The 27,617-nt window shown below is 41.3% G+C and overlaps 2 protein-coding genes across 3 annotated transcripts in view; both read left to right on the forward strand.

Annotated features, from left to right (window-relative positions):
* Window positions 1-13,522, forward strand: part of myo5aa (myosin VAa) — a 55,989-nt gene extending 42,467 nt beyond the window's left edge. Inside the window, exons 25-42 of one of the 2 annotated variants that reach the window (XM_069658515.1) lie at window positions 127-240; window positions 414-548; window positions 794-850; window positions 1,011-1,238; window positions 3,661-3,761; window positions 3,953-4,009; window positions 5,000-5,080; window positions 6,437-6,635; window positions 7,984-8,049; window positions 8,405-8,498; window positions 8,610-8,759; window positions 8,945-9,099; window positions 9,358-9,447; window positions 9,789-9,939; window positions 10,047-10,329; window positions 10,444-10,618; window positions 10,720-10,800; window positions 11,156-13,522. In XM_069658515.1, the coding sequence (XP_069514616.1) occupies window positions 127-240; window positions 414-548; window positions 794-850; window positions 1,011-1,238; window positions 3,661-3,761; window positions 3,953-4,009; window positions 5,000-5,080; window positions 6,437-6,635; window positions 7,984-8,049; window positions 8,405-8,498; window positions 8,610-8,759; window positions 8,945-9,099; window positions 9,358-9,447; window positions 9,789-9,939; window positions 10,047-10,329; window positions 10,444-10,618; window positions 10,720-10,800; window positions 11,156-11,308 (2,370 nt within the window). In that variant the 3' untranslated portion in view covers window positions 11,309-13,522. The remainder of the gene's footprint in view (window positions 1-126; window positions 241-413; window positions 549-793; window positions 851-1,010; window positions 1,239-3,660; window positions 3,762-3,952; window positions 4,010-4,999; window positions 5,081-6,436; window positions 6,636-7,983; window positions 8,050-8,404; window positions 8,499-8,609; window positions 8,760-8,944; window positions 9,100-9,357; window positions 9,448-9,788; window positions 9,940-10,046; window positions 10,330-10,443; window positions 10,619-10,719; window positions 10,801-11,155) is intronic. The other variant, XM_069658430.1, reaches the window with a different exon arrangement.
* Window positions 13,523-16,250: 2,728 nt separating this feature from the next.
* On the forward strand, window positions 16,251-26,008 carry gnb5b (guanine nucleotide binding protein (G protein), beta 5b). Its single transcript, XM_069657828.1, has 12 exons — window positions 16,251-16,376; window positions 17,833-17,944; window positions 19,520-19,656; window positions 19,807-19,848; window positions 20,658-20,734; window positions 21,140-21,272; window positions 23,354-23,497; window positions 23,646-23,737; window positions 24,215-24,263; window positions 24,525-24,621; window positions 24,873-25,039; window positions 25,475-26,008. Exons 1-12 carry the CDS (start codon window positions 16,251-16,253, stop codon window positions 25,484-25,486), a joined length of 1,188 nt encoding a protein of 395 aa, XP_069513929.1. The 3' UTR covers window positions 25,487-26,008.
* Window positions 26,009-27,617: the final 1,609 nt, after the last annotated feature.

The raw sequence follows: 27,617 nt of genomic DNA on the forward strand, positions 1-27,617 counted from the left end.
CACAGTTAGACATAAAAACTGTAAATTCACAAAAAAAAAGCCGCCCTTACAGTCTGATGTGCTGCAGGGAGAACTTGAGTCTATTGTTTTTTAAGTAAGGAGGCTTATGCTGTCTCTCACCTGCAGAACGTCTCCAAGCCTGGCCACAGGAGAACAGATTCCACCCACAGCAGCAACGAATCAGAGTACACCTACAACTCCGAGTACGCCGAATTGGAAGAGGGTTCCCGTGCCGCAGAAGTAAGATTGATGTCATAAAGCACAGTCCCATTTTAACAAAGGGGAAAAGACCAGAGACACAATTTCCAGTGCTTAAGTGTTAAAGTGACGCACAATACTGTCACTTGTTACTTGAATTAAAATACTCGTACTACTCGCGTATATGCTCTGTCCTAACAATCTTTGTCGTGCAGGATGTAACACGAGGAATCGACACCTCGCTGACGCTCAAGCTGCAGAAACGTCTCACAGAACTGGAGCAAGAAAAGCAATCGCTGCGCAACGAGCTGGAAAACAAAGAGGACCAGTTCCAGCGGGCTAGAGCGAGGGTACTTAGCTCTGACACACACCTCTTTATTAACAAATTATACAACACTTAAGTACTTGAGTAATTATTTCTATACTCTTCATTATTGTCTATAATTATGCACATAATTAAAGGGCAACATAAGTTATTCTATTGACTATAGCAAAGCGAAAATACAGTCTGCTGGATTTTCTGCATTTTTCACCTAAAACAAAAATAATTTTAGGACATTATTCTTATTCGTTTGTGTTTTGCTCCTTGTTTCAGGATGATGCGGAGTTCAAGAAGGCGCGTGGTGCAGAGCTGGAGTACGAGTCCCTTAAGGTAAGCAGTTAGAGGAAGGCAAAAACTAAAGTAACAACAAAGATGCCTCACTCCAAAACCCGACAACACACAAATGATTACAGAAATTCAAGCAATAGCTTCAGAGAGCCTCTCGTTATTACATCAGTGACCCCCAATGCTGAACTCTTTCGCTCCCCAGCGTCAGGAGCTGGAGTCAGAGAACAAGAAGCTGAAACATGACCTGGCGGAGATGAGGCAAAGTCTGCTGGGTGACAAGGCTGCCGGCGCCGGTGCCCCGGGCTCACCTGCTTACAAGGTGCTCCTGGAGCAGCTCAACGCCTCCTGCGAGGAGCTGGATGTCCGCAAGGAGGAGGTCCTGATCCTGCGCTCCCAGCTGGTCAGCCAGAAGGAAGCAATGCACCACAAGGTAGAGAGATGTTTAACTGACTCAGTGTTCAAAGAGAGATGGTTCATCCATCACCACTGTGAGGGGATTTGGCGTTAAATCATCCACATATCTGGACACAGCGGTCACATGTTTTCCTTTAAATATTTAAAGTTACATGTCAGTGGATGTTACACTCCTGCTTGTATCCACCCTGTTACATTTGTGTGTTATGTTTTTACACATGCCTGCTTCTGTGTTTGTCTGTGTGTTCCTAAAAAGTGAGAAAAAGGTCAACTTGTCTTGGCCTAGAGATCCCCTTTATTGCATTTTCCAGTGATTTTTATCTCAGATCTCTACTCTCTAATCTCTATTACAATATGTCATTAATAACTATAATGATGTGTTCATGTAAAACCTGAAACACGACCAAACATCCTTTTTAGCATTTAAACATATTTTAAATAACTGTAAAGACAAATAACAAATCAAAAATTACATGATTTGACATTTGAACTTTCGCAGCTGCTCCAGTTAGTTTTTGATGTTTGTTACAGATTAGAATAAAAATCACAATATTGTTCACCCTGTTTGTAGCCAATGTTTTCACGTGACCCTCACTGTGTCTAACTCTCCACCTTCTCTCCTCCATCCATGCTTGCCCACAGGATGAGAAGGTACAGTTAAAAAGGCACCATGCATGAGTCTTTCTCACTTTTTATTGTGCGTCTTGTTTGCAAAACCTCGTTAAGACTGCTGATTGTTTCCTCTGACTATGAATCTATATTCAATCCATTCAGGGTTCATACTTTGATTCATATTTACTCAATACTGGCTCTGGAGCTTTTAGTAGTGCAGGGTTGTCTTGTACAAAACTTCTTTTTAAAAAAACGTTTATTTAAAACATAATTTTGTGTCACTGCATCTGAGGGATCAATAGCTAGCAAACAGTGACAACAGTTTTGTCTCCACCTGATGATGTGTGCAGATTGGTGTGTTGATATTCAAACTTAACAGGTCACAGAAATTCAGAATTTTAATTATTTTATTTTTTTAAAAGTATTTACCTATATGATTTTTTGAGCATATGTTGATATTAAAATAGGAAGCTTTGTAAATTACCTAAAGACAATAGTTATTTTTCCAATGTAACCATGATAGAATACCACTGCCTCTGTTGCCCACTAGATGGCACTCTAAGGCCCTCATATGGTCTCATTTTTACACTAAAAGGATCCCTAACTCAACTTCAAGTAAAGCGAGCAGGTTGAGGGAAAGTAGTTACCACAAAGTCTTCTGAAAATCTTGACATTAATAACCTGTAAGAACATCCCTGGACGGACGTCACCTTTAAACTACAACCACAACATGGCTGGGACAGAAACAGGAGACCAAATGATGATCAAATGTGGAACCCAAACCTTCAAATATCATAACTTTTAAAGCTCTTAACCACAGAATGACCTGAAATCACAGAGGAAACAAAAGATCAGCTTTTTAACTGTATGAGGGTTTTACATACAGACTCTGTCCTCTCCAGGCTGTAGTGTGATCGTCTTCGTCATGTTGTGTCCGGATGAATGCACGTACGGACTATTTGTTTCACTTAAAGGTTCTGCTCAGTGGTTGTTTTACAGCTGCCATTTCCCATCTGTCCTTGTATCTGTTACAAATTAAGACCCCAGTGATGGATGTTACACAAACTTCATAACCCTGTTCAGTAAGGTACTTAAACTGTGTTTCCAGAGTGCACATATTAAACACAGTATTTTTATTCAAAGTGTAAGTTCATTATACAATAAAAATAAAGCTAAATGGCTAAATGGCATCATCCTGTATGGACACAGACATTTTAACAGGGACAGACTTCACAGTGCTGAGCAATGACAGCATGCGTCTGCACTTCAATTAAATGTACATTACCTAGGCGGCCATTGACTGACTAAAGACATAAGCTGTGCGCCACTTCGTACTGCAGCTGCACTAACACACTGATATTCCTGACTCTTTCATCCTTCCTGTGCCTTGTCTTCCTCTCAAACTGTCACACGAGCCCTTTCCAAATACTTTGATCACAAGCGACCTCAGACCCCGGGGGTTCACTCATCAGCTGACGCTCGGCTCTCAGCGCTGTCAGCCTCTACAATAAGCACCTGTTATCTCCTGCGAGCTGGAAGAAAATGCCACCGCTGTGAAGTGTCATTCCCCGTAGATAGACGGCTGTCACAGAGGCTTCATTTGATGGCTTGTAGGCTCTAACGGGCTGATGATTGTCAGAGTGAAAGGACAGCTGTAGCCAGAAGCTACGCTGATGCCGGCATGGAGTCAACAACACTCCCGCTGAGAAGTCGCAGTGATGAAACCATGAAGACTAACTGATTCATGATGCAGCTTCTCCAGCATCAATGCCCCTCTCTAAATGTGCTCCTCATGTAATCCTCTGTCTTTGTTTCCTTTTTTCTAGGAGACCATGACCGAGCCGTCCATCTACGCTGAGGATGTGTCCAAACTGAAGGACGCTGACGAGCTCAAACAAGCCTGCATCGGCCTCAAAGACACCAACAGGTACTCTGTCACTGCCGGTACTCCTCCCAGTCTCCAGGTCCTCCCAGTCATCAGTGCTGAATTCACTCCAAGCCCAGAGTCCATCATCTTTCCTTTATCCAAATTAAGCTTCTTATCAAGCTCTTGTTGCACTATTATTATTGTCATGTAAGAAATGTGTGTGTTTGTGAACGCTGCCTCTTCCTGTGCAGATCTCCTAGGTTCATGCGTAAGCCGTTGGAAGTCAGTGACCTCCTGAGTAGGCTGAGGTAACCAATGAGACGTGGCCTATGCATCGTGCAGCAGAGCATGCATGGCCACGCTGATGCCAAACAAAGAGTTTGAAAATGTCACGAACGATCGATGTTCCTGAAGCTCAAACAGATGACTCTACGTTGTAACGCTGATGAAAGCTTGGGTAGCTCTGCGTGGCGTTTTCTGCCCTAACAGCATGTCGGAAAATGTAGCAGCTGTAGCTACAGTTTAGGTTTTACTTATGAGCTAACAGAAGAAGTCAAAGAATGTGTGTGTTAGCTTTGAGGTCATGTTTCAGGATTCATAGGTCTGCATGGGTTCCAATAGTCCGGCATGAACAGGAGCAGAGTCCCTTAAACAAAGATAGGAGGAGGTTTTCTGTGGCTTCTACAGCTCTGATCTGTTTTTGGAGATGCTGCAGAACCACACAGTGCAGCATGAAAGCATGGAACTTTCTGCCTTAAAGGGTCTTTTGTAGTTTTAGTTCAGCCTTTATTAACACATAGGTTTAAAACATGACGTCTTCACACAGAGAGGTTTCAGCAGTGACAGGTTTGACGCTGGATGTAGGAGGCCTCCTGTCTCAGCTTTATGGAATGAGTTTGGCTTAAATCCTGCATGAAAGCCCACTTTGTTTGTTTGTGAAAGCAGAGATGCGCAGCACATTTAATGGACTCAGTGTGTTGGTGCATCGCTGCCTTTATGCCTCTGTTTGTCCCATTATTCTCCCCTTGCTGCTTGTGATCGTCTTTGTTCTCACGCTGACATAAAAGTGACAGTCGAGAATATGCAGGGTGCAAGGAAACACACATCATGAATCAGTTGATGAGATTTAAATATTACATAGATTTACATCATACATCAGTCCATCAACACAGCACATGCACACACACAGACAGCTCACATACCCTTGTTGTCTTGTGCATCCCTCCCCCGCCAACCCAACCATTTTTCTTTTTGTCTTTATGTTGTTCATCTCCTTTTGTGTTATGTCTGTCGGTCAGATCTGCTGCTCCAGACTTCCATAAGCTGAATGAGGACGGAGAGCTGTGGCTGGTTAATCAGGGCTTAAAGGAAACCATCAGGTGTAACTGTTGTGTTTTGAACACAAGCATGAAACGTTTGCCTCTTCACAGGAGAAAGGATGTGTGCTGCTGTGTTTCTTCTTCATTCACATATTTTCTCTCTCTCTTTTGGAGCTCTGTTTCACATCTTATTCTGTTATTATCCAGTTAGCCAGCGTTAGGACATGCAGCTTGTAAGAGTCCTTTGGATAAGTTATACGTTTATACAGGTGACGAAGCTAGTTTTAGTGCCACATTCATAAACTAAGAACAAAAACACAGTTAAACATTTAAACACCTGACACACAAATTATTTTCTCCTTAACAGCCATACAAAGTCGCTACTCTAAGCTTACTTCATGTTCTATGATAATGGACCCAGGGCTCATTACAGAAGCCTCAGAAATACTCAGACGGTACTATACTATTTTTTGCTCTATAAAAGTGTTACAATAATTAGTCCTTCACCCCCACATGTTGCATAATAAAGAAAAGCATTCTTACTTTAGTTTGACCATTTATGATGAACACCGTGCAGCAGAATTTGCCCTCACCCTTTTACTAATCTTGTTATACTCACCTAAAGTGACAGCCTGTCAAATGTTAGAGCTCTATGTAACCCACTGCAGAGCTTGCTTTAAATAGTGTTTGAAGTGTATTTTGCTTTTACTCTATGATGTATTCATCTCCTGGTGCTAGATGGATTAGGTTTAACACAAGACCAGTAGTGCTTCATCACTAACAGCTTTCTTTATGATGGAGAAGTGGTTCAAACACAGAGAGATGTTTAAAACAAACCCTAACAAATTAACTGATGACACTCTTGAATGCTTCGTGTTAGCTTACCAAAGTCTCAATTATAGTCACTCATGGAGAGATGAAGCTAAAACTTCTCAAGAGAAGTTAGACAGTGTTTAGGTTTCCCTCCTGCTGTGTTCATGGGTGGAAGTCTCACTGAATGTTGATTCACTGAAAGTTGTTCCCACCTCCCTCTGAAACAACAAACTGAGCCTCTATCAGCTTCACCTGCTCTGTTGCTGAGCCTGACCTCTGACCTCTGACCTTAGCGTCACCTCGGTTCAATTTTCCAAAACAGTGAAGGGTAGTGACTCAGCAGAGTTAAAGAAAGTGTTCAGAGAGGCTGGGCTCTGGGCTGCTGGTTATGTCTGCACAGCATGTTGCTGTCACCACACTGTGGTGAAATCTCCACTGTCGTCTCTCTCTCACTCTTTTATCTTCTTTCACACAATAATGCTGACTTTGTTTCTTCTATTTCTCCTCCTACACCCTCTCTCTTGTTATTCCCTTTTCCCCCTGACCATTTCCTCCCTTGGTCTTCCTTCTGTCTCATCCCCCGCCTCCTTCCCAAACCCCCAGGTTACTGGAGCACCAGCTGCAGACTCAGCGGAGAGGTTACGATAGTGAGGTGGAGTCGTTGCGCGGCGAGCTGCAGAACGTCAAAGAGGAGAACAACCGTCAGCAGCAGCTCCTGGCCCAAAACCTCCAGCTGCCTCCGGAGGCTCGAATCGAAGCCAGTCTGCAACACGAGATCACCCGTCTGACCAACGAGAACCTGGTACGTTGCAGCGCGCACACAGACGCACACAGGCTGGGGAAGAGAAGTACCATCGCTTTCAGTCTCAGTAAACTCAAACATCAGACACCCAACAGTGAGAAATCACACCTACAACTACACAGGCAGAATCTCTTACAGTGAAGATGTGAAGTGATATGAAGGTTAGGAAATAGTTCCTATCACAACATTACCAGATATAACGTCACGATCAAAGTACGTCAGCAGATTGTAGCCAGTGAAACTACTATGACTACAACAGAGAGTAAAAAGATGTGTCAAGCCAATCTCAGTCTTACATTTTTATATATAAATAAATATACAAATATTATATTAAATCTGTAAATATTGATATATATTTTTTAATGTAATAACATCAACATTTCAATTTACAACGTACATGTTCCCCATGATAGATCCATCTGATGCAGCCAATAACAACAACAATGAAACTACTCTGTACCTTGTTTTTTGCACACGACAAAGCATCCCTGGGTGGAGGTCAAAGTGGCAGCAGTGGATGTTTTTGTTTTGTTTTTTGTCCTTCATTCCCGACAGATAGATTTTTGTTTAAGGAGTATTTCAACATTCCATTCAGGCAGAAGTATAAAAATAACAATTCCCATTATACGGGCGTCATGGACCAGACTATATTTTGGCTGAGAGAAGTAACTTCCTGGAGTTCTCCTGGCTGTATGAGCCTGTAAGCTCCGGGGATCATCTCATTCGTGTTCATCAGAGTCCTTCGTACAGTGGGAACAGAAGAAAACATGATAAATATTGGTTGATTTCTTTCTTAAAGGTATAATGAGTAGGATTTTCCTTTTACAAATATAATAAAGATCATCACTTATGGGCTTCTATACATGTGTGTTGGTGAGTGAGTGCAGACCCTTGTGAGACCCCAGAGGTGGAAAGTAAGGAATCACATTTACTCGCGTTTACTGTAATTGAGTAGTTTTTTTGTGTACTTTTTCTATAATCTGTAATTTTATTTTTACTTAAGAAGGTTTTGTTTGAAGTATTGTACTTAGTTACATTTTAAATCACATCCGTTACTGAGTAAATACAAAAATCTAGGCCTAAATAAAAAACAACAGAGGCGAGGTATTTTTAAGTGATAGACAACAACAAAAATGTAAGTAGCTTTTCATGTGTATCACTCCAATTCACAAATGCAGCAAAAGTAAAAAAAAACGATGATTCTGATGCACAGGTAGACGTAAGGTTCAACATGAAACTTTTTGAAGCTATGTAGGCCACACATACAATAACTGTAGCAGCCATTAGTGCTGTCTTTCTCTCTCACACACGCACACACACTCAATGTGTGAATGGTGTCACCTGACAGGAACTCCTGGCTGCAGACCCCACAGCATCCAGAGAGGCTCGAGTCATCATTTTACGACGGATGGTTGTATGTAGAGATGCAGTGTGTGTGTGTTTGCATGGGTTGGAACTAACATAAGTTTGTGTGCTGAATGAAATCGCGCTTAGCAGCTGGATAGGTCTAACTCTCCACAGCAGTAACTCACCGCCGAGCAGCTTGGCACCTTTTTCACTTTCCTAACAGCCAGCCAGTCTTTGCTCTCTTCTTCTCTTCCTTCTGAAAAGACAATCGGGCAGAGCGGCTCTCATGTTGATTCAACTCCTCCTGTTTGTTTGTTTCCAATACTTACATTTTCTAAATGAGTCAGAGGCTTGCCATTTGTCCTCACTATTCTCTCTTTTTTTTCATCTCTTTCTTCCTCCATCACTTTTACCCTTTTCAGGATCTGATGGAGCAGCTGGAGAAGCAGGACCGAACCATCCGCAAGCTCAAGAAGCAGCTGAAGGTTTACTCCAAGAGGATTGGGGAGATGGGAGGTAAGGAAGAAATCACCAGTCAGCAAAGGCTTGAGAATCTGTGTATACTCTGAATGTATTTGAGTGCTATAGTACACTGTATTGACTGTCACGTCGTGTGTGTCCTTCCAGCGGGTCAGACCGAGGGGCAGACGTCTCCGGGACAGATGGTGGACGAGCCGATTCATCCTGTCAACATTCCCCGCAGGGAAAAAGATTTCCAGGGGATGCTGGAGTACAAGAAGGAGGATGAGCTCAAACTGGTCAAGAACCTCATCCTTGGTAAGAGTTAATTATAAACATAAAGGTCAATGATCAAAAATCTATAGAACTTTTTTACTTTGTATTATAACTTTACAAGATCTGATGCCTAAGTCTAAATTAGAAGTAAAAATTGACAGAGGAACTTCTCCTCTAACGGCCTCCTCTGTGTCTCACTGAACTCTTTGCTTGTTTTGTCTCAACAGAGTTGAAGCCTCGCGGTGTAGCCGTGAATCTGATCCCAGGTCTGCCTTCCTACATCCTCTTCATGTGTCTGAGACACGCTGATTATGTCAACGATGACCAGAAGGTCCGCACTCTGCTCACCTCCACCATCAACAGTATTAAGAAGATCCTGAAGGTATGTACAAGTGTGTGGTAGGAGCGCACTTTAATAATATTTGTTAATATTTGTGTTGCCTTTAAAGTGTTTTTTCACTCTAACTACAAACTCAACTCTCACAACATGTCTGCAGAGGTGAGAGAGCAGATGTGTTTCTTGTATTTTGCTTCTCAGTCGTTTGCAGGATGTTTGATTGGAGAAGGTCTGATCAGAGTTCATGTATGACTTTCCAAGCTGATTTACTGACTCCAGGTTGTTTCTTCCTTTTCCCGCCAGAAACGAGGAGACGACTTTGAGACGGTGTCCTTCTGGCTGGCAAACACCTGTCGCTTCTTACACTGTCTGAAACAATACAGCGGAGACGAGGTGAGACGCACACACTGGCACACAAACATAGGAAGACAGTCGCGTATATATTTAAACGTTCTTGATAATACTTGTGTGAAATGATAAAATAAATAATAATCCAGCCAAGTCCCTTTTAATGAACAGTTAATCAGCTCACTGTGCATCAGAGGATCTACCGATGGAAAGTGAATTAGCTAGATTGATTTTTATTTGGTTTATACAAATTAATTCTCTGTTGTTTTGCTTCTTGCGTTTCTAGAAATAAGAAGACATTAGAGACTGACAGAATATTTTCTATCTGGCTCACACACACATATTCTTAGATTAAACATTTGTTAATCTGTGTCTGTGTGTTTCAGGCTTTCATGAAGCACAACACTCAGCGGCAGAATGAACACTGTCTGTCCAACTTCGACCTGGCAGAGTACAGACAGGTGATCAGTGACCTGGCCATCCAGATCTACCAGCAGCTGATCAAATGCATGGAGAACATCCTGCAGCCTATGATAGGTGTGTGCTCATACAACGTAGTAAGAAACGCTGCTGTTGGTGTATTGGACATGTACTTTCTTATATGCATGATACTGACTAAGTGTGTGTGTGTGTGTTTTCTTCAGTCTCCGGCATGCTGGAACACGAGACCATCCAGGGCGTGTCGGGGGTGAAGCCCACAGGTCTTCGTAAGCGGACATCTAGCATCGCTGACGAGGGCACCTACACCCTGGACTCCATCCTGCGGCAGCTCAGCGCCTTCCACTCCACCATGTGCCAGCACGGCACCGACCCCGAGCTTATCAAGCAAGTGGTGAAGCAGCAGTTCTACATCATCGGCGCCGTCACCCTCAACAACCTGCTGCTGCGCAAGGACATGTGCTCCTGGAGCAAAGGCATGCAGATCAGGTAGGACATGTCGCTGCTGCGGGAGGAGCTCCAGCACGTGCTTGATGTATTCTTCCCTCGTGTTTGCTTGTTTTTTGTTGTGATCACTTACTATCTTACCTTTGACGTGTGCAGGTACAATGTGAGCCAGCTGGAGGAGTGGCTTAGGGACAAAGGTCTGATGGTTTGTGGAGCCAAGGAGACCCTGGAGCCTCTGATCCAGGCGGCTCAGCTGCTGCAGGTGAAGAAAAAGACTGACGAGGACGCCGAGGCCATCTGCTCCATGTGCCTGGCCCTCACCACTGCTCAGGTAAACTCACCTGCCAATGAACAAGACCAGCTTTTTTAATAAGGGTTCCTAATGCTTGTTTTGTTGGAATAACTTCTCTGTATAATTTCTGTTTCTTTCAGATTGTGAAGGTCCTGAACCTCTACACTCCAGTCAACGAGTTTGAGGAGAGAGTATCGGTTGCATTCATACGAACCATACAGGTAAAATACTCCACCTGTATCAACACAACACTGTTTTTGGGACATTTGTGTACTTAAAGTAAAAGACTTCAATGAAACCCAACTTCAACAATTATAGCACTAACTGTATATAGGCCCTGTATGCAACATAAGGACTGCATAGACCTCAGATTTTTAAACAAAAGCTCGTCCCTTCAGAATGAGTGAAAAACATGCACATTGTAACTTAAATGAAAGGAAAGAAAGAGTGTCTTATAGCAGTGATGCCTGACCAATAAAATGTGCAAGTGCACTAAAAATAAAAGTGATATTTACCCTTTTTCTCCTGCTGTATATTAACTCTTCCATCTCATTTGCTTTCTCCTTTCCCCCGCAGACTCGCTTGCGAGACCGGTGTGAGAGTCCACAGTTATTGATGGATACGAAGATGATTTATCCTGTCACTTTCCCGTTCAGCCCTTCCTCCCTCGCCCTGGAAACCATCCAGATCCCCGGCTCGCTCAACCTGGGCTTCCTCACCCGTGTGTAAACCGAATCCCCACAGGACGGCTCGGAGTCCTGCAGCGGTCTTAATGTAGTGGCCACGGTTGGAATCGAAAGTCGCACGACACTCACTGGTCCAGAAAGACTTGTTCCCCGTACAAATCAGTCCTCACAATGAAAAAAAGAATCTGAGCATCACAAATGAAACCAAAAGTACGGTTTTATTAACACTATTTGAGCAACTATGTCGTCAAAAATAGCGAGCCTCTAATTCTAAACACTCTGTCCTGTTCTCGTATGATATCCCTCATCTGAAACTTGACATTAACACACATAAAAGGCTAAATGAACACACACACACACACACACTCCAAAACACATGCTGAACTGTCAACATACATCTGTACGATACTTACATCCACTGAATGCACACCTACACTCGTGCACCTTCACTCTTACAAAACACACAACACCCACAGTCTCTGTTGTGGTTTAAACCTGGCTGTAAAACACCACCGTCCATCCACCGCTTGTATAAACGCCTGCCTGTTAGATGAAGCCACAGGACGATCAAAGCCTCCAGTACTCGCTCTCCACCGACGCCTGGGTCTGTCCTCGCTCCCTCCTCTGTGCTTAACTAGTCGTTCAGGTAGTTCTTCTTGTCATCATCTCGATCTCCGGTAAGAATGTATGCACACGATACATGAAGGAGCCCCGAGAGGAGGAAATAGCTTGATATGTCGGGTCAAACTGAGTCCCAGTACAAAACCAGCAGAGGGATACACGCTAAAGTTAGCTCTCTCCACCGTATGTTGAGGTAACCTGGACCAGGCTTTGTTCTGTCATTTTACTCTCTGAACACAGTCAAGCCAAGACAGAACCCATCGTCTGTACTATATTATTTATACATATATAAATATATATAAATATCAATAATATATATCATGTATTTTATTTATTGCATTCAACTCCGTCCCCGCCCTTTCCTTTTTAAGACTAGAAAACTCGACGTGAAGGATGGGACCATCATTCCCAAGATGAGCAGCTGCGTTAGGACAGTTTTAGCTTAAATCCATTGTAGGCTATTTATGTGGATATCAGGTAAATATCATGTAGTATATATAGTTTAAGGAGTGCCGCCGCTGATGATTATTTGTTAGTCTTAACTTAGAGATGCCGCTTTGTCATGTTTATCCTGCATTTCAGGCAGATGAAGGGTTAGGGTTAGATTCAGAAGGTACGAGGTTCAAACTCTGTCGAGGGTTCGACCTGCTTCAAACTAAACTGTTTACAGCTGTGAGCTGAGCGTCACAGGAAACACCGGCACAAAGATATTTACTCACTCGCACAACACTACTTACTGCTGTATCGCCGCGGGTTTCACACTCCTGGCTCTTTGTTTTCTCTGCTCACGGCTCCACTCAGAGCTTTGACATGTTTTACTATTATCAACGTGGAGTTATTTATTTCAGTATTGACATTTTCTTGAGTATCAAAGTTATGTATATCGTAAAAGCCATGAAACACTGAGCAGAAAAGGTGATGTGAAGTTGGTTTGGGAGAGTTTGTCCAGCTTTACCACGCTGTTTAAAGCTTTTATTCCTGAACAAACAGTAACTGCAGCTTTGTGGACAGATTCCTCTCGTCTCCTCTCCTCCATGTCCGCCCTATGCCTTCCTTTTTGTTTGCCAACGAAGCACAACATGGGCTTTTATTACCAAAAACAACAGACTTTTGGCGCTTTCCCACGTCTCAACTGCACCGTGGGTTGATATTTAGGGTTTCTGACATAGTAAGACATTTTTGTTTTCTGTGTTTGCTATCCAGACATGTGTGGTACTTGCTTTCAAAGGCTGAGGGTGCTGTTCAGCATGCACTGCTGCTGCTGCACTCATCTAACCTGCATGAGCCTGGCTTAGTCAGCAACACCAGTTACCAGAAATGAACCTGCATGCTTTCACTTTGAGGTTTGTTTGTTTTTAACCAGAGAAACACCTGTGAAGTTGAGATTAGTTGGATGAGTCATGATCAGGGAATCGGCCCATGTTGTTACAGAAAGTCCTCTACGTTGTCCCTGTCCTCGCTGCCTCGTGTTTAGCACTTTTTCTCGTTTACTTCCTGTTGCCAAATTTGCCCTCGCCCTTACGTGAGCCTTATTTTTGCCTGATTACCTTACCCTTTCAAAAAGCGATTTTAGATAGAGTGTGTTCTGTTTTGTTCAGGTGCTAACACATAAAGGAGATTATGAGTGGTCCCAAAAACTGGATTCAAACTAACCAAGAAATGTTTGTGGACGAGCTACAGATGAAAACAAGCTGTAAGTGGAGTAAAGACAAGTTAGTATGTGAAGGTGTTTTGTGTTGCACTAGTAAAATAATTTGCTCTCATTGGGACCACATGATATCAATCTGCCTTCTGTTATGTCGTTTGGATTATTCGGTAGTTTAAAGTGTGGTTTGTGTAAAGAGAACATATCTGCAGGTAGTGGTGAGAAGAAGAAAGACGGTAACTGAAGGAATAAATTAACCATATGAATGTTTAAACTGTTAATGAAGTGTTTTTAGCTGCACATTGTGGACAAAGCCTTATCTGAGTTATTTGCTGTCTGAATGACACGATCAACAGTGTGGCGTCGTTTCGTTCCGTCAGCGTAGTGTTTTTTTTTGTCATGTAAAATAAATATAAATTGTTAAATGTGATCATTTTTATTTTGATAAGGTGCATTTCGTCCTACAGTTGGTGTCACAGATGGGTTGCACTGCTTAGCCGTCAGTCAAACTGCACTTTTTAGACATTGAAGGATATGGACCGTAAGAAGAACAACTTCACATTAAAGAGCCTTTCTTCCTTTGAGTCCCAACAACCTTTTTAATAAACTGCAGCCCATTCAGCTTCCTCCAGCACATTCCCCGTTCTGTGGGAGCGGGCGCTTCTTCTTGCTGTTTTATTCAAACTATCAATTAATGCAATCCACAGGTACAAAGACGCACTCTGGTGGACCCCGCCTCAGACTTCTCAGATCTGATCTTTGTGGGCTGGTGTGTTGGGAGGGCAGAGTGGGAAAGGCCGGCCTAGTTTAGGAGGAGAAATAAACACACGTTCATTCATTGGTTTGTATTGAGAGGAGCATTCCTTCACTCTGTTTTTACATTAAGGAGAGAGTTGGTTGTACGATACGACGTCGACATTATAAATGACCATTGTTCTTATCAGCACTAGCGTTGATTGTGCCATTTTAAAACATTGTGAAAAACAAACACTATATCATCCCCCAGCTGTTACTGTGGTTTACTGGTGTGAACGAGCCAGAGCCACACGTCTCCTCTCTGACCCATGTGTACATTTGACAAACTGGACTGTTTGTAGTTTCTGGTAGCTGTGCTTAGTGAATGTGTTCACCGTTAAGAAACTAAGAAACTTGGAATAAATTGTCAAATCTGTAAAAGTAAAATAAAAGAATTCAGCACTGTCGCACCGTCTGTGGAGATTATTTCTATTCTTGTTTTCATTGTTTATGTTGTGTTCATCGCCATGTTCAGATTTCATCTTCTCACTTTGTATTACAGCTGTTAGGAGATGTAACGCACAGTAATGTTTAAGGTAATCCCAGAGATTTCTGAACATTATATCGGCAGTGTGTTTGTGGATTATACGTGGGCTCTATGGGATGTAAATGTATGTGTCCAGGCCTTGCTGGGACGTCTGCAGCATGGAGGTAAAAGCAGAGCAGAGTGGCAGCTTAAACACTTCACTAAGAAGCTTACTGTTCCTTCTCTGTACCTCCCTGACAATCCTCTTCAGTGGAAAAACTCTTCTTAGTTCTCCTGGGACAAATACCTGCCGGACAGAGGGCGGAAAAAATTCTCTTTTAAGGTAAGATTTTATCATTGATGAGGCTGATATTTGTGGAAAGAGTGTTTTTTTTTTTTTAAACTTAGGTTGTTGTGTTGACATACCGGTTCATGTTATGGAATGGCATATGCAAATGTTACCAGAGAGTTTTTAACTTGTGATTAAGCTGTCTGTAAACCTTAAAAATCAAATCCTGTTAAGAGAAGAACAGATGCATGTTCGACTGCGTTACATCTTTTCTGCACAGGTATGTTCTGTAAAAAAAGGAAACATGGTTAAGTTCAAACGACAAGTTCGCTCATGTTAAACCTGGCATTTACATTCAACAGTCATCTGTCATATTTGTGTATGAGCAGCTGATATAACTCCACATATTGTACTCTAATACAAACATTATTTAAACTGTATAACATTGGCTTTAATGGTAGGCCTGCAAATGTAATTGTTATGAACTTCTCTTAATAACAATATTAAACCTGATCTATAAATCCCCTTTCAAAATGTTGTTAGACAATGCTTTACAAAAAAATAACAGAGAATTAAACAAACTAAAAACCAGAAATACTAAACAAATTATAAACACAAATAAGGTCAAATGAACACAATTTAACAAAAGATAAATATCACTGAGAATCAATGAGGTTGTATTCTTCTGAATAAGCATGTTTTACAAAATGAAATAGAAGTAAATCAAGGAAAACATGCATCAGTACGCAATGACTTAACTGTGTTTTACGAGTTGTGTTTATATATTTATAACTTAACAATTACAAAACAGGTTACTGCTTCAGTTATTTCTCCAGTACATGTGTAGAACTGATCGCATATATTTGTGCGTCATGTAAAACAATGTAATTAGTTGTGTGTTTCATGTATTGTGTTGTTGTATCTGTGCAGTTCCCAGAATAGCTGGGCTGCTCTCTTCTCCTCTGGAGCTCAGAGGAGGATCAGGCCGGAGTAGATTACCAACGACTTATCTCCTAGCACACACACACACACATTTACACACCAACACACACAAATAGGCCAAGTGGTCACAACCCACAACAGAAATCAGAAGATATTTTAAAAGATCTCAAAGCTGTCTGATTGAATAAATGTTTTCTCCACAGGTGTGTTGGTGATCCTCTGCAGACATGTGTGACCAGACGTTCGTGGCGGTGACCTTTGGCCCCTGTGAGAGCTGCGGGCTGGCCAGTCCTCTCATGAACATCTATGTGAAGACCGACCCCATCAACTACTGCTCCTTCTGTGTGCAAGTGGTACGTCATGTTGCCCTCTTATATTTTGTATAAAATTGAATTCTATACAACGAACAAGGTATTTGTCCACTGCAAATTTAGTTTAATCATTCAATTCACTGTCTGATTTTTTTTTATTAGCTCAAACCAAATGACTAATCTGTATACCGGTAACAATAGTTCAAAGACTGTAAAAGTTGTGAATTACAGGTGCTTTCAGTTAGTACACAAATCATTCAGTAACAACTAACAGACGATTTCTAAATGGAAAAACTCAAATTAGTGAAGTGACAGGTTTATTCTACTCTCATGTTTATACACAAACATAATGATAACAGAAATCTGTGAAGCAGCTAACAAGCTTCATGATGTGAATGATGTCTGTAGTTTGATGGAGAATAAACACATATAAAACACCTGTTAGACGCCACTCAGCATGATGCAACTGTATCGATGTATTTTAAACAGACAGAAACACACACACACACACACACGCACACACACAAACACACAGGCAGTTATGAGGACCTTGAAGAGATAGTGTACATGTATGCCACTGATTCCACTCCTGATCTGTAGCTCACTTGACATCACTAACTATCCTTAAATAATTTTAGGGGAGGGTTCAAATGTTTCTGGGGGACATTCTGACATATTGAAAGTTAAGTGTAATTGTGAATAAAACTCATTTATTGATTAAATTTACCTCACGTCACATTGCCTTTGAGCTCTGGTTGAGGATTAATGAGGATAATGAGGTTGACTTTAGTTTTTCAGGGAAAAAGCAATTTTACTAAAATAATTGGTTCATCTATTTTGGGTATGTGTCTTTGTCCCATAACTTTAGTTTCAGACAATCTCATTCAACTTGCATTGACTTGCAGAAAAGGTAAACTTGGTTAATATGCCAATGTGCTGCAATGTAACTACAGAGCGAACGCTGACAGCCATTATTAAAGTATGATTATCACACTGCCTTCGTTTAACTCAGCATTTAGGTAGCACAGCATCAAAACGTTAGTGTAACCAGAGAAAAAAAGGCTTTGCTAAACTTAAAAAACATGGGGAAATGCACTAAATGTAAAGAAGAAAAATCAGTAAGACACTAAAAAAACTTAAGGGTCAGAAAAAGCTACAAATTGTCTTCAAGAATGTCGACACATTTTCAGTCTCCCACAATAATTCAACTGTGTGGGGGGAAATATGCACTTGTTTAAATGCCTGCGGCTGCGGTGCATGTTAAGTGTACTACGGAGGATGGAGGGAGGAGGGGGCTCACACTAAAGCAGAGCACGAGCCTGATGTGACACGCGCAGCAGCATCACTGTCGCGATCGAGGACTATCTCATCAAAACGTCCCACTCCCCTCTTAAACTGCCCTGTTTCTCCTCGTGTTTCCCGCCCCTCTCCGGCTCCGTCCTCTCTTCTTCCGTACTGAGTGTTTTGTTTGTGTTTTTGCGGTTGTTTCCCTCTAAAGATGGCCTGTCAGGGGCTCCAGAGAGGGGAAACCCTGGCGTCGCTGAAGAAGGAGAGCGACACTCTGAAGAAGAAGCTGGAGGAGGAGCGGGGCAAGCTCACCGACGTGGAGTGTAAGTGTCCGGACACAAATTAACTAAGCTAACTAAAAACGACATTACACCACTCGGTCAGTCTTCTTTTTGCTGAAACACGGTGTTGTTTACTTGAAACACGACTAAGAACGTGTCAGGAGGCACTTTTCATGAAGTAGTCTGCAGTCAAATCACTGTTTGTTTACTGATGACAACATTCTACCTACGCTGCCTTCAGTGAGTGCAGGAATTTAATACTACTCACTTTTTCCATTTTGTACTACGACACTACATTTCACAGTAAACATCAGCTGTGGAGGGAGTATTCAGATCAAGTTAAAGCACTGTATAATTAGCCTGCACTACAGCAACAACAACCAGTCAAATAAACATTTAGTGTATTAAAAATACATTTTTAAAACTACTTTTATAATCGAAATATCGTTTAGTTAGTTTTTTTTTTTTTTAAAAATGGTCAAGCTTGTTGGTTGTAGCTTTTTATGGGAGGATTTGCTTCTCATTGTTGTCATTTATAAAAGTAAATAAAGGGTCTGTACGATTTTGGACAGCATCCAAACTCACTTTGGTCTCTGGGTGAGTGTGATGGTCAAAGAGATTTAATCAGTAATTGTTGAAAAAGAAACCTCTGCAGATCAGTTGATTAAAAAAATGAATCATCAGTTTCAACCCTTAAATACTCAATCATAAGTAAAATATCTGAATTTAAAATGTAACTGAACATCAAGTAAAAGTATAAAGTATGATCTTTTAAATCACATTATTGAAATATTATTACTGGTACATTCATATTAATCCAGGATATTAATGTTGAAGTAAGTTAAGGTGGAGATAATTTATGAATATTTTTATATTAATTCATTTTTGTGTTAATTATGTATAGATAATCTGCTGATATATTTCTTCATGAATCATTTGGGGGGTTTTTTGATTGGAAAAAGTCTGACTGAAATACTAGGAAATGTGTCACAGTTACACAGAGCCCAAAGCATCCCCTTCAAAATGCTTGTTTTGTTGTACAAACCATAAAATGGTTTAAAATAGATAAAAGCAAAGCAGCAAATCCTCACTTTTGATTACCTGCCCAAAGGTATACAATATAATGTAGTTAAAATCAGCACCAACTAGACTCACAGGAAGCATTAAAAGGTGCTGAAATGTTGAAATATGCTGATAATGTTTCTGTACTTAGTTAGGTAAGATTGAATTAGCTTTATTATTAATGAAGCATGTTTACATTAAGGTATTCCTACTTTTGCTTTAATAAAGCATCAAAATCAGAGTTATTTATTCATCATGTGTAGACATTCAAGACATTTTAGTCCAGCTTTTAATTTTTCTCACATGAGAAAAGTTCAATTAAAGGAAAGATAGCCCTTCATGGTTATGTACATACAAGAAGATTTAGAAAGATGTGCTTACAGTATATACAGTATAACAACAACTAACAATGTTCACAAGTTTAACTACATATTTGTTCTAAAGTTAGAGTGCTGAATGAATACATGAAGTGAGTTTTTATGTGTAGTATGCATGTGTCTATATACACTTATTTAAACTCTGAAATGCGTGTGGTTGTGTGTGTTTGTACATCAGTGCACCAGGTGGCTGAGAAGATCGAGGTGCTCGGTGCTCTCTCCATAAAGACCAGACGTGTGCTGAAGGGTCACAGCAACAAGGTGCTGTGCATGGACTGGTGTAAAGACAGACGTCGCCTCGTCAGCTCCTCACAGGTACACTGCACCTGCTCTCATGCACATACAGATGTGATGCTGTTTAGTATGAGACAAGTGTTGTATGATCCAAGATTAATAAAGATGTCTATATGGAATGACAATGGAACGTAAACTTATAGTAATGCTAATTCCTTTTGTCTTATCTAGGATGGAAAGGTGATCGTCTGGGATGCGTTCACTCTTAATAAGGTGAGTGCAGGTCTAAGTGGTTCTGGACAAAGGGGCTCAGATGTAAAATGAAGACCTTTGAATTTGACTTTCATGATGATCAAGGAAAGACAAATTTGAGGACTCTTTTACCTTTATGTACAAGATCATCTCTCCATCATTTTAATGTGTAAGGCATTAAATACTACAAAACAAGTGAGAATTAGCCAATAGATTCATGATCCAGCAATAAGTTATTTATACGTTCTACACACCGCCTGTAGAAGCTGAATTTAGAGCTCAGTTGACTGTTTGTTTCTTGTCTTCTTTTATTTTTAATTATGTCAGAAAGAAATGCAGGAAGTCATGCAAAATGAATAGGACTGTTCCTTCCTGGGGCTTGGTCGCCCAGTTTAACCTCACCCACTTTACCGCTCTGTTATGTAAGGCTAAGTGTCGTGTTTTTCCCTCATGTCCTCCTCACCATATGCACGGGTGTTGAGTGGGTGGGCGGGTCACCCTCTGCTGCTGCCCACGCAGCCACACGGTCACATGGAAATATGCGTTTAAAGATTATCTATCCATCTGTCCCATCTGTGTGTGTCTGAGTGCACTTTAATAGCAGCCTGGTTTCAGCATCAGGCCTCTGGATGGAGCAGACATAACCACAGTGAACATAATCCCCATTAATGATAAATCCAGCCTTACTGCAGCTGTGTATACGCGAGAGCAGAGCAGTTAGTTATGCTTATTACACAGAAATTATTTCCTATGACGAATGGCCCATTTTTTCTCCTTTTGCATGCATTTGTGTGTGTGTGTGTGTGTGTGTGTGTGTGTGTGTGTTACAGGAACATGGGGTGAGCCTGCCGTGTACGTGGGTGATGGCGTGTGCTTACGCTCCCTCAGGCTGTGCCGTGGCTTGTGGGTGAGTCTTTCTCATTTTATTGTCTGGTTTTAATAGACTGACAGTCTCTCCAAGAATCAAACATCAACAGTGTCAGTGTCAAGTGTCAAGTGTAATTAATTTTGTGACAGTTATTACTGTAAATGTGTGGTAAATATGCATCAGTATGTGTGTCAACTGTTATTATTCAGCAGGTCTAAAGGAGATGCTTCTAGTAATATGTTTTATTTAATATTATACTTAAAATGACAAATAACTGAACTCCTTTTACTCAGTCATCATTTATCTCTCAGCTTTGCTTTCTGAGGTCACATGCACAGCCTAAACCCTGCTTATTAGCTGTAAATGTTTTATCTTTAACAGTGATTTAAAAACTGTAACGAGATCCAGTCATTTAACCTCTGATGTTTTTACTTCCTTCAAAAGCGGATTGGATAACAAGTGCTCAGTGATCCCGCTGTCGTTGGACAGAAACGAGAACTTGGCAGCAAAGAAGAAGTCAGTCGCCATGCACACAAACTACTTATCAGGATGCACCTTCACCAACTCTGACATGCAGGTGAGCACACATTAAGGCCTAAAGATTATTAAATGCATTTTTCGACTTGGACCAAACAAATACAGACTTATGAAAGGATCGGAATCTGAAAGGTTTGGGGGTTTAGGGTTTAGTAAAGCTTTTAGAGGACTTGGTTCTGCTTCTGGGGCTTTCAAGAGATGATGTAGCTCTAGACTACAATTTATATTGTTCACATTTTAGAAGTCTGCTCTCTGTAGCTGGTCTGTTAAGGCAGTGGCCTGCACATATGTGGACTAGATCTATTCTTTATTTACATTGCCTCATTTGGCCCTGACTTGTTTTCCCAGTTTCCAATCCGTGCAGTTGATGGGCTTGAGCTCTTAAAGCAACAACATCACATTTAAGCCTTATATATTAAGCCCTTATGTTCTGCTATTATCAAGACACAATCACTACTCATGTGATTGGCAGGGCTTGTCTGGGATTTGAACCCACGACCTCTCACTCCAGAAGCGAGAATCATACCTCTAGACCAACGAGCTACTTGATTTGAGATTCCTGCTATGCCAGTCAGATAATGTCTTAATATGACAAATATGTTTGCATTTTAAAGATCTATTTCAAATACTATATTTTAGGATTATTAGAGGATTGTTCTTGCGACTCCCCAGCATCAGGAGAAGGTAGAGGACTGACCAAAAAAAGGAGAACATGAAGAAAACGTCCCCTAAATAATTTACTCCACTCTGCCCTCAGCGAAGCAGAAGAGCACGATGACGAGGGAGAACAGAGAGGTGAGGGGAGAGGGACAGCAGGGCTGAGGAGGGGGCAGAAAGGAGATGAGGAGGCGGTGGAGGGGGGTGACGGTCCTGTATGCTGGGTGTATTAATGGACACTGAGTGGCTTTTATCTGTGAAAGAGAGGAGCACACTGACCTGAGGGCAGAACATTTAACACATAGCAGACACGCATGTGTCCTTCTGTCTCTCTCTCACACACACACAACACTGTCGCACATCTCCTGCGTCACACTCACACAAAGACACGCACATGCACATGAGCAGCTCACAGCCTCTGTGCCATTAAAATAGACCTCGGAGCACAAAGCTGTGGACTACTTTGAGGGCTCAGAAAGTGTGTTTACTGTTCGCTTTTTGAAAGACTGGTTGCCCTTTCCTTAAGCAGCCTGTGTGTGTGTTTGTGTGCGCGTGAGAGAGAGAGTGTCCAACGTTTCCAGTAAGATGCGCACTAGCTTTGAGTTGGTGAGTTTTTTGATATGTTAGATCTGCTTATTTGAGAGTTATGAGCTTTTCCTTGTAGACACTTACATGTGGGATCAGTGGGTATTTTAATGAAGCCCCTGCATGTATTAATAAATGGTGACATGCAGGTGGTGGTAAAAACAAAGTCAGACCAACGCAAAGGCTCTCTCTTAGATCATCCAGGTCCCATCTGTGTGTGTGTGTCAGTAATTGAGGCTTACTGATAATTGCACTCGTGTTGAAACTGGAGCTACCTCTGTGTGCAGGCAGGATGTGGTGTGTTTTTGTGCCTGAGGTCATCCAGCAGGAGCTCTCTAATCCAGCAGCCAGCGGGGATCTCTGATGTCTGCATGTGTCTCTAAGTGCCCATAATCTGTTTTCATCAGAGGAATCGCTGCTGACATTTGGGCATTCTGTGTGCTTGTTTGTATGTGGATGCATGATGCTCAGAGAGAGTTTTCTGTGGAGGTGCCGACCTTTGGCTGTTTCTTTGGATAGTAAGAAATCGAAACTAATTTCTAGTATAACTTTTTGGCTCTTTTGTTTCTCAGTTTTAAGTGAAAGCTGATGATATCCCTTGTCTTTTTTTCTTCCACCAGCAGAGACAAACCTGATTCACCCTAATGTTCCCTCTGTAGTCGAACCATTGTGGAGGATTTAATCAATGTATCAAACACGACAGGGTTTTAAACGCTGAGAAATGTTGCAGTTTATACATTGAAAGTTTTTGTTTTCATATTGTTGATTTTTTTTCTGTGTGTTTTTGGTATGTGGTGTTGAACGTGTGGTGTGTGCCTGCGCTCTTGCGTGCATGTTTATGGGTGTACTCCTTCATGTCTTTACATACATGTCTCTTAGCTCCTGACCTCCAGCGGTGACGGCTCGTGTGCATTGTGGGACGTGGAGAGCGGGCAGCTGCTGCAGAGTTTCCACGGTCACACAGCTGATGTCCTGTCCCTGGACCTCGCCCCGTCTGAGACTGGAAACACTTTTGTGTCCGGGGTGAGAGACAGGGAGAGTGTGTGTGTCTATCAGATTTGTAGTTCATGTGGTTATGGCTAAAACCCTGTGACTCTTGGATTTGGAGATTTCATTAAACCCTGAAATTGATATTGAATTGATGTTGGTATTAAACACTGTTTGTTATCAGGGCAGCGATAAGAAGTGCAACGTGTGGGACATGCGCTCTGGACAGAACATTCAGTCTTTTGAGAGCCACGAGTCCGACGTCAACTGTGTTAAGTGAGTGCAGCTCTTTGATTTAAAGTTTCACTTAGTCTCTATGGTAGAACTTTAAAATAAAGATGACATATAAACTGTTTTCACACTGAGGGGAAGCGTAGAAGTGGTAGTATTGACCTTATTGATTTAGGTCCATCAACTTGAAGGTACATAGAGAACATCTGGGGCACTTTGTTAGCCTTTAATTTCTCTCTCTTTCATGAATGAGAGACTGTCGTGACTTACTGCTGATCAAGTTTTCAAAGGAATAAAATATGGCGTTCAAGATTTCTGGATTTGTGGAAAATGTGTTATGAGATGTGTTGAGTAAACTGAGACATTTAGTTTTTCTTTCAGTCTTACAGGCTAGGTTTCAGTCTGTGATGCAGCTCAAGCAGCAGAAGTTGTCACTTATTCAACATGATTGGTCAAGTTTCTTTCATTTAGAAAGCTCATGATGAATCATGTCTAAATCTACCCTCTTCTGTGTTTCTTCAGGTACTATCCCAGTGGAGATGCATTCGCGTCTGCTTCTGACGACTCCACAGTAAGTCACGCCATATGACCTGCTTATCAGTATCACAGTGGCACAATAAATATCAAGAAGGAATCCTTAAAAGAGTATTGATGCCATTGCTTTGGTTCCATCTGCGATTTATACTGAGAGGCTTAAAAGTAACCCTGACCCTATGATATACTGTAATAGTGCCTACAGTCGACCTTTTACAGGCTTAAATTGCTATAGTCCAATAATCATTGTGTGTCCTGTGTGTGTCTGTGTTTTTGTGTGTTTGTTGGCTCTCCTCAGTGTCGTTTCTATGACCTGCGAGCTGACCGTGAGGTGGCCGTCTACCAGAAGGACAGCATCATATTTGGTGCCTCCACTGTGGACTTCTCTATGAGTGGTGAGGAGATTACTAAGCACATTGTAGTCAAACCCATTTAATTTCTAGCAGTGTTGACTTGACTTGATTAATCTTCTGTTTATAGTGTATTTAATAATATGCCATCATTAGCATTTACTGGGAAAGTTAACACCTTCAGAATTATACAAATTATAGTGATTCATAGAAAAAATTTCTCTGTCTCGACTTGCTGTTCCAAATCCCCCACTTCCTCTTTTACACACTTTCATGTCCGTCATCACTTTGCCCAGGTCGCCTGCTCTTCGCTGGTTATAATGACTACACCATCAACGTATGGGACGTTCTAAAGGGAACCCGTGTCTCCGCCTTGTTTGGCCACGAGAACCGCGTCAGCAGAGTCAGAGTGTCACCTGACGGCACGGCGCTCTGCTCTGCTTCCTGGGACAACACCTTACGGGTGAGCTGGAGTTTCCTTTATTTTGTGTTCTCTGTTTTTACTAAACCATTTGTCGTCACTGTAATTGAGAATTGCGTATGTACTGTGTATGTTTAGATTACTCTATATATAATATTAAAAAGACACTTAAACTTTTTAGTTTAAAATCACATCAATCAGCAGTGGGGTTAAATAAATTCATTTAGAGAGAATAATTTTTAAAGCACGTCTGGTCTTCTTTCTTGGATGGTAAATGGAGTCTCAAAAAAAAAGTACACTTTTCTTACTAGAAGAAGGAACTGTCAAGCTAACTATGCAATAGGTCTTTATCCTCGCATTTCCTTTTTTTTTTTTAAGACCAAAAAGGCCGATGCATGTCGAGGTTGTTGAGCTCATCACTTCTGCTTTCAGCTGCTAGTTTGATGTTTTCACCCTCTTCCCGCTTCTCTCCTGCAGATTTGGGCCTAGTGTTTACGTCACAGTCTCAATCCAGAAGAGACAGCACCAGCATCACGTGGCCGCCAAGACTGCAAGTCCCTACCTGCCTAAAATCAATCGATCAACACTACTGCAGAAGTGTGACAAACAACACAGATAAAATATCTCCTCTGAATGAGAATATATTATTGTATCATAAGTGTAGGGTGGGTATTCATTTAGACAGACAGTTAACAATCTTTAATTGCTTACCTTTGTAATTAGCCTAATGGCGGATTGTGTATATATTAATTGCTGGTGCTAATGTAGGGGAAAACTGTCAGTGTAAAGAGCCAAAATGACCTGTATCAACCAGCAATGTGTATGCTCTGCCATGTACACCAACAGACATCAGTTCACTGTCCTGTGAGAACCACACCTGACCAGATTGTACTGTAGCTGCAGACTCTTATTGTTGTTGTATCTGTGGGACTCATGATTATTCAAAGGAAGACAACTATAATTGTAGCCACATATTTTTATTATTTCAATATAAACAAACCTCAGCAGCTTAGGAGAATTTCTTGTCAGAAAAATAAAGAAGATTTTACAACATTTGTACCGCTTTTGTGTTCTTATCTACCCGCCACAAATTCTGCTCTGACAACAACACTGTAAGGCCTCATGTGACAGTGGAGCTGTGAGGAAAGCAGACCAAGGTCTCTGCTTGAACAAAATACAATCAAAGAGTTTTTGAAAATCAGCCAATTTTAAGTGATTGAGCCACACTGGTTACATTCAGCTGCAGCCTGTGTTTCACAGAGGTTGACCTAGATTCAATCCCAATGGCTGAAATTTGCATTTCTCCTTATGTGTGGAGGGGAGAGATCAGACCCGATGTCGGACCCTATGATTCTGTCATTATGGTCTTGTTATTGGCTTCAGCGGATTATCTGAAGTTGTTGAGCACAGGTGTTTCTTCGCACACCGCTCTCTATGTGTGTTTTAAAGATAAAATTGTGAGTAAATTAAAACAAAATTTGAAAAATGTAATTATCATGCAGGGTTTTGAAACAGGATGCAGAGTGTGAAAAAAACTACGACTACTCACTGGACTCAAGGGAAACTAGACACTTCTCTAGTTATATAGTTTGCCACCAGGGGGCGTTACAGTGTATTACAATTGTAACTGCAGTGTCTGACTGTCCCTCCTATGAAGTTGTGAGACAAGTTGAGCTTTTCGAGTCTGCCACTTTGATTTTTATGTCCCAGTGGTGGTTTATACAACAAATGTGTTCCTAAAATGGCAGTGAGAATAATTTCAAAATGTAAAGCTGTTCACCAAGAATTTGAAAATGTTATTTTCTTTACATCATTTGTAGTTGAGGAGCAAAAAAATGAAGAAAACAAACAAACAAAACACTTGTATTTTTAATAAATGTATTACTGCAGCATAAGTACCTCAATTTAACATTCATCTTCTCCAGCAGCTGTTGTGTTTTGCTTGCCTATTTGGGGTAACATACTTCATGTCTCTCGTTGTAGAAGTGTGTCCATAAAGCATTATGATCAGACAGTCTCTCCATCTAACAAGTCTTTATTTTCCTTTAACAATGTTCAAAGGTCAGCTGTCATCATCATCTACATAACATCCCCTGAGTGTCGGGAAGGTACACAAACTGTTTTGTTATTGTCACTTAGGAGAGATGGAAATCACCAAAATCAAAACTGACCTGTAAATAATTCACAGGAAATCTGTGCTATAAAAACTACAGCATCCTTGTTCCTTTAACTATAAAAAAAACCCCACCTTGAATACTTGAAGCATATCACTGAGTCTGAGCTCTCTTTAAACCCTCTGACTTTTCTCTGACAGATTCAATTTAGCTTCTCATCTCAAAAAACATATCTTCGAGGGAACTGTAGTGTACAGTGGTATATTATTATTATCTTTAATGTTGATTTTTTTTATTCTATTACATCACTAACCTATAAAGAGGAAACCACCATAGTAAAAGCAGGAGGTGTAGAAAGGAAGCGTAAAGAAGGGACTGATGGAGGAGACAGCGGGGGATTCACAACAAAGGGAAAGTACAAAAAAAAAACACAAGATGCACCTGAACCACTTGATTTGCCTGCCATTCATTTGAGTGCAGAAACATCCTCTGTGTGTTTCACTTCC

This window comes from Semicossyphus pulcher, unplaced genomic scaffold (genome assembly GCF_022749685.1).
Source record: "Semicossyphus pulcher isolate SPU_LCO1_2020_fin unplaced genomic scaffold, fSemPul1.0.p SCAF_1, whole genome shotgun sequence".
Classification (NCBI taxonomy): domain Eukaryota; kingdom Metazoa; phylum Chordata; class Actinopteri; order Labriformes; family Labridae; genus Semicossyphus; species Semicossyphus pulcher.